Source organism: Microcaecilia unicolor, chromosome 10 (genome assembly GCF_901765095.1).
Source record: "Microcaecilia unicolor chromosome 10, aMicUni1.1, whole genome shotgun sequence".
Taxonomy (NCBI): domain Eukaryota; kingdom Metazoa; phylum Chordata; class Amphibia; order Gymnophiona; family Siphonopidae; genus Microcaecilia; species Microcaecilia unicolor.
The window spans coordinates 129,773,671-129,789,988 of record NC_044040.1 but is presented as its reverse complement, the minus strand read 5'-3'; the positions used below and the strand labels follow the sequence as shown (position 1 = coordinate 129,789,988).

Below are 16,318 nucleotides of genomic sequence, written 5' to 3'. Positions count from 1 at the left end.
AAGACTCCCAGCGGCTTCAAAAAGTGTGCCTGGTGCCAGCGGTCGATCTCGGGTATTGACCCGCACGCGTGGTGCATCCAGTGCTTTGGGCCTGACCATCGCCCAGACGCTTGTAAGTTTTGTCTCAGCTTGAAAATGCGGACACAGGTGTCGAGAAGAGCTCTTCGGGATCATATTTTCGGAGCTCCGACTGATTCCTCGGCTTCGACATCGGCACTGGGGATGGCACTGACATTTGGAGTGCAGGGTAATGGCTGTCCGGACATCACCACTAGCTGGGAGTACTGAGCCATTGAGTGGGTCTCCACCTGTCTCGAAGGCTCCTTCTTTTTCTTTTGATCTCAACAGAAGGGGAGTTGCCATTGGTAAATGCACCATTTCCAGTGGGCTATCAGATTGCATTTCCTTTGCTTATACCCAAGCTGGACTGACTTTGGAGGGTCATGTCACGGCTCACAATGTCAGAGCCATGGCTGCGTCAGTGGCTTACGTAAAGTTAGCCTCCATTGAAGAGATTTGCAAGGCTGCGACAAGGTCTTCAGTCCACACATTCACATCTCAAGGCTGCGACGTGGTCTTCAGTCGACACATTCACATCTCACTACTTTCTTGAGCAGGATACCCGATGCAACAGTCTTGTCTGGGTAGTCAGTGCTGCAGAATGTGTTAGAATCCAACTCCACCCTCCTAGGCCTGTTTTATTCTGTTCCAGGCTGCACCCTCATCTGGTTGTATTTTAGTTCAGGTTTATCTTTGTCCTTGCCATTGCGAGGCCCAATTGATCAGTGTTTGTTGTTTTGGGTGGGCCTGGATGCCAGGGATTCTCACAGTCCCGTCCACCTCCCCTTGGAGTTGTTTCTTCGTAATTTATTTCATTTTTATGCTATTGTATTAAACTGAAGAGACACGGAGACGCTGCGGGCAGGACAGCGCTCCGTGCATGCGTGGTAGGCGCAGCACATGCCCCAGAAGGCTCTGAAATTTTTTCTTTGCTGGCTAATGTGCTGATTTTGTGGTCGGCGCGGATTGTCTACCCACTTGTGAGAATGTGAAGCCTGTTGTCCTCGGAGAATACCTGCTACAGGTAAGTGTCTTCGCTTTACAGGCAGCATGTGTTTTTTCTTTTTTTTTTATTTGTTCTTACAGCAAACTGTTAGTAAAGAAAAGAAATCCAAAAGTAAATGGAAGTATACCGTATTTTGTCAGATGCCTGAGTGTTTATTTTAATTTTATACCTTGTGTAATTTTTTTTTCAGTGCATCTGCTTTAACTCTTTCTATTTCAGATGTTGCCTTAACATCGTATCTCTTTATTTGGAGTCAAGATGCCACAGCCAAACAGTACTTCGCTGTCTCTTTCCGATATTCTCTGTCCAATCTGTATGGAGGTCCTGCTGGAACCAGTCACTCTGCCATGCAACCACACTTTGTGCAATCCTTGTTTCCAGATGACCGTGGAGAAATCCAGTCTGTGCTGCCCATTTTGCCGTCGTAGGGTTTCCACCTGGGCCCGTTATCATTCTCGCAACAAAACTTTGGTCAACTCAGAACTTTGGGAGAGGATTCAGAGAGAGTATCCCAAAGAATGCCAACATCGTGCAAATGGACAGGATTCTGGGACCTGCAGAAAGGTAAGTATTATGATGACATTCAGTAGGGGGCAGCAAAAGAACGATGGTTAATACTGAACTAACTTTGTAAAGAGCCTCATATGTTGTGTAAAAAGGGATAAGAGGCATCTCTTTTTTTCCTCCTTTTACTAGGGGCGCCTATATAATACATACATGGGTTATTTTGATTGAAGCATGGGGCTTATACAAAACTTGGATGCAGGTGGTGAATTTTGACCAAAATTCATATTTTAGCACAAGTTTAGTCTGACAGATGACAAATATATTTCCTTATTCCTTAGCGTCCCTCTGGACCGGACCAGGATTGGACTGGTGGGTTGTGCACGCCTACCAGCAGGTGGAGACTGAGAAAATTCTAAGACTAGAGAGCCAATGAGAGCCCTGGCCATGTGACCCTAGCCTCAGTATTTTCGCAGTCTCCAGCAGGCAGGAGGTGAGCCCATTAGTCTCTCTCTATCTCTCTCTCTTTTAGTAGATAATAATAGTAATAATAATGATATAGTTCTTCTGTGCAGCAATCTCGTTAGAGGCTTGGCAGATAGGGATTTCTTTTCTTTTCCAGCCTCTGGGGTGTTAAACTTGGGTGTTCACGAGTCCCTTCCCCCTTCCTCCCCATCTCCCTTGCTTAGTTGGGAAGGGCTACCCTTTCGGTGGAAAGGTATATTGCCTTTGAGAGAGGCAGCCATTATTACTTTAAAACAAAATATAAGAAAGAGAGAAAATTTAAAGTATAAATTTTTTCCTTTCCCTAGAGTGCTAACGAGCAGGCAGCTCAGTGGTGCTCTATTGCTCTTGTGGAGTAAATATAAGAAAGAAAGGAAATAAAAGTAAAAGCTTGTCCGTTTCCCCAGGACTGCTAACAAGCAGGCAGCTCAGTTGTGCTCTATTGCTCTGGTGGAGTTTTTTTAATTTTTTCCAAATCAGCTGTTAAAGAAATATGTTAATCCAGTGCCCGTGCCCTTATCAGGCGATTTTCTTGCTCAGATTTTCCTCGTGTTTTGACAGCGGCGGTTGTTTAAAAAAAAAAAAAAAGGCGCAAAGCGTTGTTTTAAGGCCAGAGACAGCTCAGCTGTGGCGGGCAGGCTAAAGCGTTGTTCCTTAGCGTCCCTCCAGACTGGCCCAGAATGTGACTGATGGGTTGTTTACGCCTTCCAGCAGGTGGAGACTGAGAAAAAAAATTGTGACTCTAGCCAGCCAATAAGAGCCCTTGCTAGCTAGAGAAGATCCAGTAATTTCAGTTCTCCAGCAGGTGAAAGGTGGGGAAGTCTTCAGTCTCATTCCTTTTTGTGTATTCTTTCTTATTAATAGTAAATAGTAGATGACGGCAGACAAAAGACCTGCACAGTCCATCCAGCTCTGCCCCAACAAGATAATTCATATGTGTATCCTTACCTTGATTTGTACCTGCCTTTTTCAGGGCATAGACCGTACACGTCTGCCCAGCAGTATTTCCCGCCTCCCAACCACCAGTCCCGCCTCCCATCACTGGCTCTGGCACAGACCGTATAAGTCTGCCCTCCACTATCCTCACGTCCCAACCACCAACCCCTCTTCCCCCACCTGCTCCACCACCCAATTTCGGCTAATCTGCTGAGGATCCAATCCTACTGCACAGGATTCCTTTATGCATATCCCACGCATGTTTGATTTCCGTTACTGTTTTCATCTCCACCACCTCCCGCGGGAGGCATTCCAAGCGTCCACACCACCCTCTCCGTGAAAAATACTTCCTGACATCTTTCCTGAGTCTGCCCCCCTTCAATCTCATTTCATGTCCTCTCGTTCTACCGCCTACCCATCTCCGGAAAAATTTGTTTGCGGATTAATACCTTTCAAATATTTGAACGTCTGTAGCATATCACCCCTGTTCCTCCTTTCCTCCAGGGTATACATGTTCAGGTCAGCAAGTCTCTCTTCATACGTCTTGGAACGCAAATCCCATACCATTCGCGTAGCTTTTCTTTGCACCGCTTCCATTTTTTTAACATCCTTCGCAAGGTACAGCCTCCAAAACTGAACACATACTCCAGGTGGGGCCTCCTCACCAACGACTTGTACAGGGGCATCAACACTTCCTTTCTTCTGCTGATCACACCTCTCTCTATACAGCCTAGCAACCTTCTCGCTACGGCCACCGCCTTGTCACACTGTTTCGTCGCCTTCAGATCCTCGGATACTTTCACCCCAAGATCATAGTAACATAGTAACATAGTAGATGACGGCAGATAAAGACCTGCATGGTCCATCCAGTCTGCCCATGACAAACTCATATGTGTATACCTTACCTTGAATTTGTACCTGTCCTTTTCAGGGCACAGACCATATAAGTCTGCCCAGCAGTATTTCTCGCCTCCCAGCCACCACCCCCTCTTCCCCCTCAACTGCTCCGCCACCCAATTTCAGCTAAGCTTCTGAGGATCTATTCCCTCTGCACAGGATTCCTCTATGCATATCCCACGCATGTTTGAACTCCGTTACCGTTTTCATCTCCATCACCTCCCGCGGGAGGGCATTCCAAGCGTCCACCACCCTCTCCGTGAAAAAATACTTCCTGACATCTTTCCTGAGTCTGCCCCCCTTCAATCTCATTTCATGTCCTCTCGTTCTACCGCCTTCCCATCTCCGGAAAAAGGTGCGTTTGCGGATTAATTACCTTTTCAAATATTTGAACGTCTGTATCATATCAACCCTGTTCCTCCTTTCCTCCAGGGTGTACATGTTCAGGTCAGCAGCCTCTCTTTATACGTCTTGGAACGTAAATCCCCATCCATCCTCGTAGCTTTCTTTGCACCGCTTCCATTTTTTTAACATCCTTCGCAAGATACGGCTCCAAAACTGGAACACAATACTCCAGGTGGGGCCTCCCCACGTTCTTATACAGGGGCATTAAAATCTCCTTTCTTCTGCTGGTCACTCCTCTCTCTATACAGCCTAGCAATCTTCTAGCTACTGCCACCGCCTTGTCGCACTGTTTCGTCGCCTTCAGGTCCTCAGATACTATCACCCCAAGATCCCTCTCCCCTTCTGTGCCTATCAGACTTTCCCCGCCTAACACATATGTCTCCCTTGGATTTCTACTCCCCAAGTGCATCACTTTACATTTCTTCGCATTGAATTTTAATTGCCAAACGTTAGACCATTCTTCTAGCTTCTTCAGATCTTTTTTCATGTTTTCCACACCCTCCGGGGTGTCCACTCTGTTGGAAATCTTGGTGTCATCCGCAAAAAGGCAAACCTTACCTTGTAACCCCTCGGCAATGTCACTCACAAATATATTGAACAGAATGGGCCCCAGCACCGATCCCTGAGGCACTCCACTACTCCACAGTCTCCCCCTCAGTACCTATCAGACTCTCCCCGCTTAACACCTAAGTCTTTCGTGGGTTTCTACTCCCTAAATGCATCACTTTGCATTTCTTCGCATTGAATTTTAATTGCCAAACCTTAGACCATTCTTCTAGCTTCCTCAGATCCTTTTTCATGCTTTCCACTCCTTCCCGGGTGTCCACTCTGTTGCAAATCTTAGTATCATCCGCAAATAGGCAAACTTTACCTTCTAACCCTTCGGCAATGTCACACAAATATATTGAACCGAATTGGCCCCATCACTGATCCCTGAGCCACTCACTACTCACCTTTTCCCTCCTCCGACGCGAACTCCATTTGCCACCACCCTCCTGGCGTCTGTCCGTCAACCAGTTCCTAATCCAGTTCACCACTTCGGGACCTATTCTCAGCCCATCGAGTTTATTTAAGAGCCTCCTGTGGGAACCGTGTCAAAAGCTTTGCTAAAATCTAAGTAGATTACGTCTATAGCACGTCGATGACTTCAATTCTCCAGTTACCCAACTCAAGAATTCAATGAGATTCGTTTGGCACGATTTCCCTTTGGTAAAACCATGTTGTCTCGGATCTTGCAACTTATTGGCTTCCAGGAAATTCACTATCCTTTCCTTCAGCATCGCTTTCCATTACTTTTCCAAAACCGAAGTGAGGCTTACCGGCCTGTAGTTTCCAGCTTCTTCCCTATCACCACTTTTGTGCAGAGGGACCACCTCCGCCATTTTCCAATCCCTCGGAACCTCTCCCGTCTCCAAGGATTTATTAAACAAATCTTTAAGAGGACCCGCCAGAACTTCTCTGAGCTCCCTCAATATTCTGGGGTGGATCCCATCCGGTCCCATGGCTTTGTCCACCTTTAGCTTTCCAAGTTGTTGATACACACTCTCTTCCATGAACGGTGCTATATCCATTCCATTCTCAGGTGTACTTTTGCCAGTCCCTCGCGGTCCTTCCTCAGGATTTTCTTCAGTGAAACAGAACAAAAGTATCTATTTAGCAAATTGGCTTTTTCTTCATCATTATCTACATAGCGGTTCGCAGTATCTTTTAGTCTCACAATTTCCTTTTTAGTCATTCTCCTTTCACTAATATACATGAAGAAATTTTTGTCGCCCCTCCTTACATTTCTAACCATTTGTTCTTCCGCTTGCGCCTTCGCCAGATGTACCTCTCTCTTGGCTTCTTTCAGTTTCATCCGGTATTCCTCCCCGTGTTCCTGTTCTTGAGATTTTCTATATTTCTGGAACGCTAATTCTTTAGCCTTTATTTTGTCAGCCACTTGCTTGGAGAACCATATTGGTTTCCTTTTTCTCTTGCTTTTATTTACTCTCCTTACATAAAGGTCTGTGGCCCTATTTATTACTTCTTTCAGCCTGGACCACTGTCCTTCCACTTCTCGTACGTCCTCCCATCCCATCAGCTCCTTCCTCAGGTATTCCCCCATTTTACTAAAGTCAGCACGCTTGAAATCCAGGACTTTGAGTTTAGAGTGGCCGCCCTTCACTTCAGCCGTCATATCAAACCAAACGGTTTGATGGTCACTGCTTCCCAGGTATGCACCCACTCGGACATTTGACACACTATCCCCATTTGTGAGCACCAGATCCAGCGTCGCTCCCTCCCTTGTGGGTTCTGTCACTATTTGTCTGAGCAGAGCACTTTGGAAAGCATCCACGATCTCTCTACTTCTTTCCGATTTGGCAGACGGAATCTTCCAATCTACATCCGGCAGATTGAAATCTCCCATCAACAGAACCTCTTTTTTCTTTCCTAATTTTTGAATATCTGTGATCAGATCTTTATCTAGTTCCTCTAATTGTGTCGGGGGTCTGTAGACAACACCCACGTGGACAGAGGTTCTATCATCTCTTTTTAAGGTGATCCATATCGCTTCTTCCTTTCCCCAGGTCCCTGTCATTTCAGTCGCCATGATATCATTACTACTACTACTACTATTTAGCATTTCTATAGCGCTACAAGGCATACGCAGCGCTGCACAAACATAGAAGAAAGACAGTCCCTGCTCAAAGAGCTTACAATCTAATATCATTCCTCACATACAGAGCTACTCCTCCACCTTTACGACCCTCTCTATCCTTCCTAAATATATTATGTTTAAACAGTTTTTATTAGCATTTAGCATATTAATCACACAGTACATTCCGCTGGGCTAAATCATCAACGAATTATGCTATATAAGCCAATACAATTCTGAACAGTAACTCCAAAGTTTGAACTACCCCCACCTCCCAATCCTTTGTTAATCATACATCCGCTTCCTAAATAGATTATAGCCTGGTATGTTTGCATCCCATTCATGGGAACCGTTGAGCCACGTCTCTGTGATTGCAACATCATCTAAGTCTGCTTCCAACATCAGGGCTTGAAGGTCGTGAACTTTATTGCTTAGACTTCGAGCATTTGTGGCCATCGCTTTCCATCTATATTTCCTGGTATGTGTTCCAACATTAGTGATTTGGGGGGGTGTTTTTACTTTGGGTACCTTCGTGTCTTTTTGTTCCAACTTTATTGCTTTTTCCTCTGCCTCAGTTCTATTTTCAGGAGCATCACAGTATTGTAATGGAGCAAAAGAATTCTTTAGTGGCAACACTTGTGCGGGTGGATGCTTCTGTGTCACCTGACAAAGTCTGCCTGAGCCTACTGTGAACCATCTGTTCTTATGTGGTTTTATTCTTTGAGGCAGTGGTGAGAAGTTATTTTTCTGTGTAGTTCTAGAAGCTGCTTTAATTGCATACAATTCTTGCATTACTTTACTGAGCTCTTGTTGTAAACTAGATAGCTGAAGACAGATAGGACAAGCTTTAAGTCTCCAGATGATTGGCCTTGAAAGTAAAGCACCACAATTATTGCAGAGAACAAAAGTCATCCTGATTGGTTGAAATGGGTATGAACAGGTGTACTATGAGGAGTAAAGGTTATGAGGTTTGGTTTGTCTATATATGAGTGGAAAACCCTGGGGTGGGTGGGATTATAAGTCCCAAAGTGTCAGCTAACTACTGTTATTAAGGCAATTCTCTAGATGGGGACCAGAATGGTACAGTCTGATCAATGAATTTTCAATTGATTTAACTTTTAAAATTGTCTTAGAATATAACTTTCCTCTTGGTGATATAAATCTAAATATTCCCAATAATTATAGCAGTTTAAGCAGTGTAAAATGTAACTTTTGAGTCTCAATTGAATGCAATGCTGTTTAAACAGCCTCTCCTCTCTCTCTATCAATCAGAGCTTGGCAGGAAAAGAAAGAAAGAAAAGGTTTCACAGGGCAAATTAATTAAGCAATAAGCATTAAATTAAGCCAGAAAGTTGAGAAGTTTGGAATTTAAAGGTCAGAATTTTTACTTTACTGTGCAGGAGTTTGGATTCAGGGGTCCAATACCTGGAAAGTTACAGACACAAGTGGTTTGTCTCCCCCTTCAGAGGCCACACCTATCTCCTGCTGTGCAGTGAAGTCTGTTTATTTTCTCAGAATCTGCCTTTGCTAATCAGGCAGTGGAAGCAGTGGCCCGTCTCATCTCTCTGGGCAAAGTTACATATGCCCTTCAAATATCTAGCTTTCCCAACCTTGAATCTGCTCATGGCAGTTGGGACCAGGCTCAGCCGTAGCTAAGTCTGTAATTAAAGAGGAACCCAGTTTTAATTAGTTAAAGAGATATAGTTTATTAGTATTAATTAGCATTGATACATTACCCAATAATGAGGATACCAGCAATTCAGTCAATCATACAGTGGAACAGAATCACATGACACATCAGCTCTCGGTGGTACTCTGTCTCTCTCCTCCATCAGCATCTGCCTCTGCATCTCCGTCTTACACCTCTCGGGGTGCTTCCTTTATACTGTCTCAACCCAATGGATTCCAGTGGGATCCAGCTTTGTCAGCAGAACTTGCTATCCCTTATCAGTTGATAAGGAACCGATAAGGGTGACTTCATTAGGTCCCAGGTTCTAACTATACACAAAAGGGGTGCAAAGCACAGCTGGCGAGATGACTTCATCGGTCACTCTGCTCTTCTCAGCTATTCTCAGCTCCCCCCTCCCTCTGAGTACTCTCTAACTACGTACATCTACCCCCTTATCTACTTTCATTAACCCAAAACATCTTTCATGACTCTTCACCAATGCCAGTCCCAGGCATGTTTATAAGAGCAAAAGACCCCCTCCCGTGCCAGCTCCCTGAGAACTCAGTTCAGCTTGTGCTGCAGAAAAATGTATTTTGTATCAGAGATGACTTTGGATTTCTAAGAGAAGCCCAGCTCTTATTATGAGCCATTTGCTTGTAGAGGCCTAGCTCTTTAGCCTGAGCCATTGACCTGTATTTTACTGAGAGCAAGGGTGGCCATATATATACATTTCCCCTCTTGCCGGACCTCTAAAAAGGGCCTGCACACCTGACTATGGGTGTGGCCATCTTTTCCAGAGGGCTCATATTCTGTGTGGGGGGGAAGATATATATCTGATGTGGGAGGGACGCTCTGTCAAGACATGGGACTGAGGCCGTAGTGAAAGTCAAGCTTTCAGTACATAGATATATACTACGTAAAACTTCTATGCTGTGCCCCTCTTAAGGTAAACCACCTAAAAAAACCTAACTATGTATTCAACAGCTACTCTTTTTTGGAACAGGTAAAACCTGGGAATATGAGAAGTCACATAAGCCTAGGTATCATACAAAGGAATCAATGAGGTTGAGTGTATGACTGCAACTAGCTAAGATTATTACTACAACAGTAAGTCAGTAGTCATGTTCTGAGTGTTTAAGCATTGCTCAAATTGGAAATAACAAGGCAGCTATATTTCATTTAACATTACTAGGAGTGTTAATATCTGTTATACAAAAGAAATCTATTGACATTAATGACTATTGCAAATTCATGAGTCTTATAATGATGAATATTGCAAATGACTTAACCCTAATAGGCCAAAAATATATATGAAGGCCATGTTAACCACTAATGGTTTGAAAGGTACATAGAAGCATATGATCCTTCTGTTTCAGCAACAAGCTCAGTATCAGTGGTAAAGCGTTCATACAGGACATAATGACCTGCAGGTTCTCTCTTGCTTATAGCAGCGGTAACTACACGTAGTACTAATTCTCTAAGGCATGGGATAATACAACATCCTACAACTATGAAAATAGCAATGCAAACAGCAATAGCAATTGCAGCTGAAACAAAAATATTCTTCCATTTTCCAAAAGTTTTATCCAGCCAACCTGTCAATACCAGAGTTGTGAGCCAGTTCCTCTGAAAGTGAGGTGAGGCCTTTCAGAGCTCTGGAGATTGATCCGTCTGGAGCAGTGTTGTTGGGGATAAAGGTACAACATTGAGTACCTAGTTTAACACACACATCACCATCCGATGCTGTCATCATGTCAAGAATCATTCGGTTTTCCATTGCCATTCTACTGGTGGCATCTAATTGTGCTGCTATTCCTTGAATAGCATCCGGAGTAATTAACAAATCTTTGTTGATTGTAATAGATGTAATTAATCCAATCTACGTTTTTGTTAATTGTAGTCCAAGGAAAGAAAAATGACTCAAATCCTGAGGCAATTTGATTACGGGCCTTGAACTCATCAGGTACCCCTCTAGGGACTCCTATTGAATCTATATAGACATGATCATCAAATGAGCCTGGTACAGAGGCCTGTCTCTTAGATCGGTGGGAGGAAGGTGAATGGGGTGAACCTAGGGAGGTGATCGTTAGTGGAATTACCAATTTAACAAGGGCACAAGTTTTTTTCCAACTTCTGTGTAGGGTGTGATAAAGAGCATTGGTTCCACAATACCACCATACATCAGCACGGGCTTGAGAAAAGATGGTAAAATTTATCTGTGCAATACTGTAATGAATAGATCTGCAGGAAGTCAAATTACGTACAAATCTGGAATTTTGAGTTGGGTACCTGGCCAGACAAGTGTGGAACATGGTAGTGGAACGGGGCCTTATGAATACAGGAGGAACTCTGTGTCGTAGGGGCAATGCAGGATAGCTCTCTCCTAGGGCTTGACAAGACTGATTAATAGGCTCTAACACCTGGAGTAAGTATAACATGCACAGGAAACTCTCTGGATGGTTGGAGAGGTCAAATGGGAAGGGAACTGCTAAGGAATCTGCACGGGCATGGGCACAGAAGTAGCAATTGGAGACATTCAAACTGGCTGTGGTGAAGTGGGGCCCATTCTAGCCAAAGGTTTCGTTCACCAAATCCAGTCTCAAGAACAACCCAATCTTTAGCAGTTTCAATTCTGCGAACCTGATATGGCATCTTTATTGCAGGGGCCAAGGTTGGCATTAATGGATTCTTCTCCACCCAGGGGGTGAGATGGACAATTTGATAGTCGGTGGTATTTGTGTCTTTATTGGGAATATCAATTCCGAATAAAGAAGTGACAGGAGGGAGAATACAGATTGTGGCAATAGGATCTCTACCAGCAGCATCTATTCCTAGGGAATAGGTCTGATAGGTACTGGATGTTACACCTGTAAAGGTAATGGCAACAGGGTTACAATGGCCTATTTAGCAGTGCTGAACATCTGCTTTTAACTTGAGAATGGCAATACTCTTTCTTAAGGGATTGTCATTACCCTGGTATTGACCTTGGCCTGATTTCCACCATACTTTAGACCAGTGATGGCAAACCTATGGCACGCGTGCCAGAGAGGGCACGCAGAGCCCTCTCCCTTGGCAGCGATGGCGACGCCCCTATGGGCGGGACCAGAGCTTGAGAGACAGGGAAGGCCGAAGGCGTGTAGAGCGAAGCACAGGCGCTTCGCTGCCGACGCACGCCGCCTTAAACCCCGACTGAGGAGGTACGCTTTTTAAATTTTAGGAGGAGGGGGGTTCCTGGTGCTGGGAGGGAGGACGGACGGGCGGGCGGCCTGATGCTCGTTGGGTTGGAGGGAGGGCGGGAGGCCGGCCTGGTGCTGTCTGTGTGCTGCTGGGTGGGAGGGAGACCTGATGGTGGGTGCTGGGTGGGAGGGAGGCCTGCTGCTGCGTGCTGGGTGGGAGGGAGGCCTGGTGCTGGGTGCTGCCGGGTGCTGGGAGGTAGGGCAGGGGGGAGAGGAGGGCTGCTGGACATTTGTGGCTGGAGGGGAGAGGATGGTTGCTGGACATGGATGGAGGGCAAGAAATGAAGAAGAAAGGAGGAAAGTAAAGAAATCAATGGAAAGGAAGCCCTGGAAACGGAGTTAAGAGAACAGATAGAGAGCAGCAGAATCAGCGACTAGAACCAATATGGATAGAAAAACAAAATCACCAGACAACAAAGGTAGGAAAAATCATTTTATTTTCATTTTAGTGTTTGGAATATGTCAAATTGGAGAATTTACATCTGCTGTCTTATTTTGCACTGGGCATACTGGAGCTGTAACAGCTTACAGAAATGATTTATAATGGAAGAAAATCATGTTATTTTTTTCTCCTACACTAGTATAATATTTTCAATGATGTCTGTTTATATGCGCCATGGCTGGTGTAAAGGGGTGTGGCTATCATAGGGGTGGAGTCATATGTGGTGACACCGCCCATAATGAGTACCGGCACTTTGCGATAAATAATTCGGTTTTGGGTTGCTGTTTGGGCACTCGGTCTCTAAAAGGTTCGCCATCACTGCTTTAGACCAAGTGCTAATTGGCTAGCAGATTGCATCTCCTTTGCTTACGCCCAGTCTGGCCTGACTCTTGAGGGTCATGTCACGGCTCACAATGTCAGAGCCATGGCTGCGTCAGTGGCCCACTTGAAGTCAGCCACTATTGAAGAGATTTGCAAAGCTGCGACGTGGTCATCTGTCCACACATTCACATCTCATTACTGCCTGCAGCAGGATACCCGACGCGACAGTCGGTTCGGGCAGTCAGTGCTTCAGAATCTGTTCGGGGTTTAGAATCCAACTCCACCCCCCTAGGCCCATGTTTATTCTGTTCCAGGCTACACTCTCTCAGTTAGTTGGATAAGTTGTTAGGTCAATCTCAGTTATGTCCTCGCCGTTGCGAGGCCCAATTGACCATGTTCGTTGTTTTGAGTGAGCCTGGGGGCTAGGGATACCCCATCAGTGAGAACAAGCAGCCTGCTTGTCCTCGGAGAAAGCGAATGCTACATACCTGTAGAAGGTATTCTCTGAGGACAGCAGGCTGATTGTTCTCACAAACCCGCCCGCCTCCCCTTTGGAGTTGTGTCTTCCCTTGTCTTTGTCTTGCTACATATGGGACTGACGAACACGAGCCGGTTCGGGCGGGAAGACGGCCGCGCATGCGCGCGCGAGGACTAGCAAAGGCCTTTGCTACTGAAGTCCCGATTAGAGGGGGCTGCCATGGACGTCACCCATCAGTGAGAACAATCAGCCTGCTGTCCTCGGAGAATACCTTCTACAGGTATGTAGCATTCGCTTTGCATTCCACTGGCATCTGTTCAGGTGCATTAAATACGGGAAGTCTTTTTTCCGTATTCCGCAATGATAGTAGATACTGCCGAAGGTGTAAGTAGGGAAAAAGATCTGTAGGGACATTCCATCGTTCCTGGCATTCTGCGAAAGATGGAATCAGGAGCCCCCCCCCCCCCCCCCCCCCCCCCCTCGGTCACCACTTGCCCCACATATCTACAGCTCTTCCTTGCCCACTCCCGAAGATGTGATGTTCCCTTCCATGCAGGAAATCCCAGGTTGTCCTGAAATTCTATGAACGGAGAGGGACCCGAAGCGCCCCCCATCCTACGTCGCCACCATTCCCACACCATACGAAGCAGTTTCAAAAGAGGTGTGAGTTTGGCCCGAGATCCCCTAGCGTGCAAGGCATTGAAAACTGAACAAGGATAGGCAGCACTCTCCCACACCCCTGAAGGTGCAAAAACATAACAACCCGTATGTTCCTCTTGCAGCCACCTGAGAAGCACTGCGACATTGTAAAGCCTGAGGTCAGGTAGATTGACTCCCCCCTCACTCCGCACCTGGATGAGCTTGCTATACCCAATCCTAGCCCGCCGGCCTCTCCAAATAAAGGACAAGATCACTCCCCTATAGGCTCCCTCATCTTTACTATGAATCCACAGTGGCATCATTTGCAGAGCATAGAGAATCTTGGGGAACAGCACCATTTTAACAAGCGCCACACGGCCCAAGAACAAAACAGGGAGATCCCTCCATTGGTGACATAGTTGTTTAACCGCTTCTAACTTGTCACAGACATTTTTCTTGTACATATAAGTGAAGTCTAAGTGCAGGTATACTCCCAGGTATTTCATGGGACCCATTGTCCAGGCCGGAGGGAAGTCAGAGCAGCCCTTACAAGCACAATTAGCGGACAGTGCAATTGCTTCCGATTTATCAAAATTAATTCTCAAACTGGAGAAATATCCAAATAGTTGAATAAGATCTATCAAAATGGGTATCCCACTTGTCGCCTGCCTCAGTAATATTAACATATCATCCACGAAAAGATTAATTTTATATTCACACTTTCCTACTTTTATTCCCTGGATCTCCAGCGACTACCTTATCTTACTCGCCAGGAGCTCCAGGGCCAAAACAAAAAGCATAGGTGACAGAGGGCATCCCTGTCTTGTGCCCCTTTGCAGCTCAAACGGCGGGGTCAAAGCATTGTTTATCAAAATTTGTGCTCTGGGATTCCTATATAAAGCTTAATTATTCTGGGAATAATTAAGAAATTAGTAGTTCTCAGAGGCGGGGCCTATAACGAAGGGCTATAAGAAACAAGACTGTTCGCGATATATGATATTGTAATGTACCAGGCCTCCTGTAGTGTGAAGTAACATAGTAGATGATGGCAGAAAAAGACCTGCACGGTCCATCCAGTCTGCCCAACAAGATAACTCATATGTGCTGCTTTTTGTGTATACCTTACCTTGATTTGTATTTGTCTTTTTCAGGGCACAGACCATATAAGTCTGCCCAGCACTAACCCCGCCTCCCAACCACCAGCCTTGTCTCTGCCATCCAATCTCCGCTAAGCTCCAGAGGATCCCTTACTTCCGACAGGATTCCTTTATGTTTATCCCACGCATGTTTGAATTCTGTTACCGTTTTCATCTCCACCTCCCGCGGGAGGGCATTCCAAGCATCCACCACTCTCTCCGTGAAAAAATACTTCCTGACATTTTTCTTGAGTCTGCCCCCCTTCAATCTCATTTCATGTCCTCTAGTTCTACCGCCTTCCCATCTCCGGAAAAGGTTCGTTTGCGGATTAATACCTTTCAAATATTTGAACGTCTGTATCATATCACCCTTGTTTCTCCTTTCCTCCAGAGTATACATGTTCAGGTCAGCAAGTCTCTCCTCATACGTCTTGTAACTCAAATCCCATACCATTCTTGTAGCTTTTTTTTTGCACTGCTTCAATTCTTTTTACATCCTTAGCAAGATACAGCCTCCAAAACTGAACACAATACTCCAGGTGGGGCCTCACCAACGACTTATACAGGGGCATTAAAACCTCTTTTCTTCTGCTGGTCACACCTCTCTCTCTATACAGCCTAGCAACCTTCTAGTTACGGCCACCGCCTTGTCACACTGTTTCGTCGCCTTCAGATCCTCAGATACTATCGCCCCAAGATCCCTCTCCCCGTCCGTACCTATCAGACTCTCACCGCCTAACACATAAGTCTCCCATGGATTTCTACTCCCTAAGTGCATCACTTTGCATTTCTTCACATTGAATTTTAATTGCCAAACCTTAGCCCATTCTGCTAGCTTCCTAAGATCCTTTTTCATGTTTTCCACTCCCTCCTGGGTGTCCACTCTGTTACAGATCTTAGTATCATCCGTAAATAGGCAGACTTTACCTATTAACCTTTCGGCAATGTCACTCACAAATATATTGAACAGAATCGGCCCCAGCACCAATCCCTGAGGCACTCCACTACTCACCTTTCCCTCATATGTCTGTATTTGTTTGGATGGTTTTTTTTTTTATTTTCCCCTTCACATATTGAAAGTTAATAAACAGATTTCAAAATAAATAAATAAAGCCCGAATCTCATGCCGAAATTTCCCATATATGCCAAACTGTGGCAGATCCCCAAAAAGATGGTCCCACAAAATTTTGTTGAATTCTTTTTCCGCCTCCAGACTGACCATGATCTTATCTCCTGGCTTACCCCCCTTTGCCTGTATTGCGCTCTTAAGATGTTAGTAGAGGCACAAAGCCCGTTTGGTCCTCATGCACCAAAACGGGAAGCATCTTACCCAACCGGGTAGCCATAATGCCAGCATAAGGACATAAGTAATGCCACACTGGGAAAAGACCAAGAGTCCATCGAGCCCAGCATCCTGTCCAAGACAGCAGCCAATCCAGGCCACCTGGCA

At 45.4% G+C, this 16,318-nt stretch overlaps 1 protein-coding gene across 2 annotated transcripts in view; it reads left to right on the top strand.

The window, feature by feature from the left end:
• RNF168 (ring finger protein 168) overlaps positions 1-16,318 on the top strand; it is a 331,361-nt gene that overhangs the window by 16,526 nt on the left and 298,517 nt on the right. Inside the window, exon 2 of one of the 2 annotated variants that reach the window (XM_030216565.1) lies at positions 1,286-1,630. In XM_030216565.1, the coding sequence (XP_030072425.1) occupies positions 1,325-1,630 (306 nt within the window). In that variant the 5' untranslated portion in view covers positions 1,286-1,324. Of the gene's footprint in view, positions 1-1,285; positions 1,631-16,318 lie in introns of those variants that run through there. The other variant, XM_030216564.1, reaches the window with a different exon arrangement.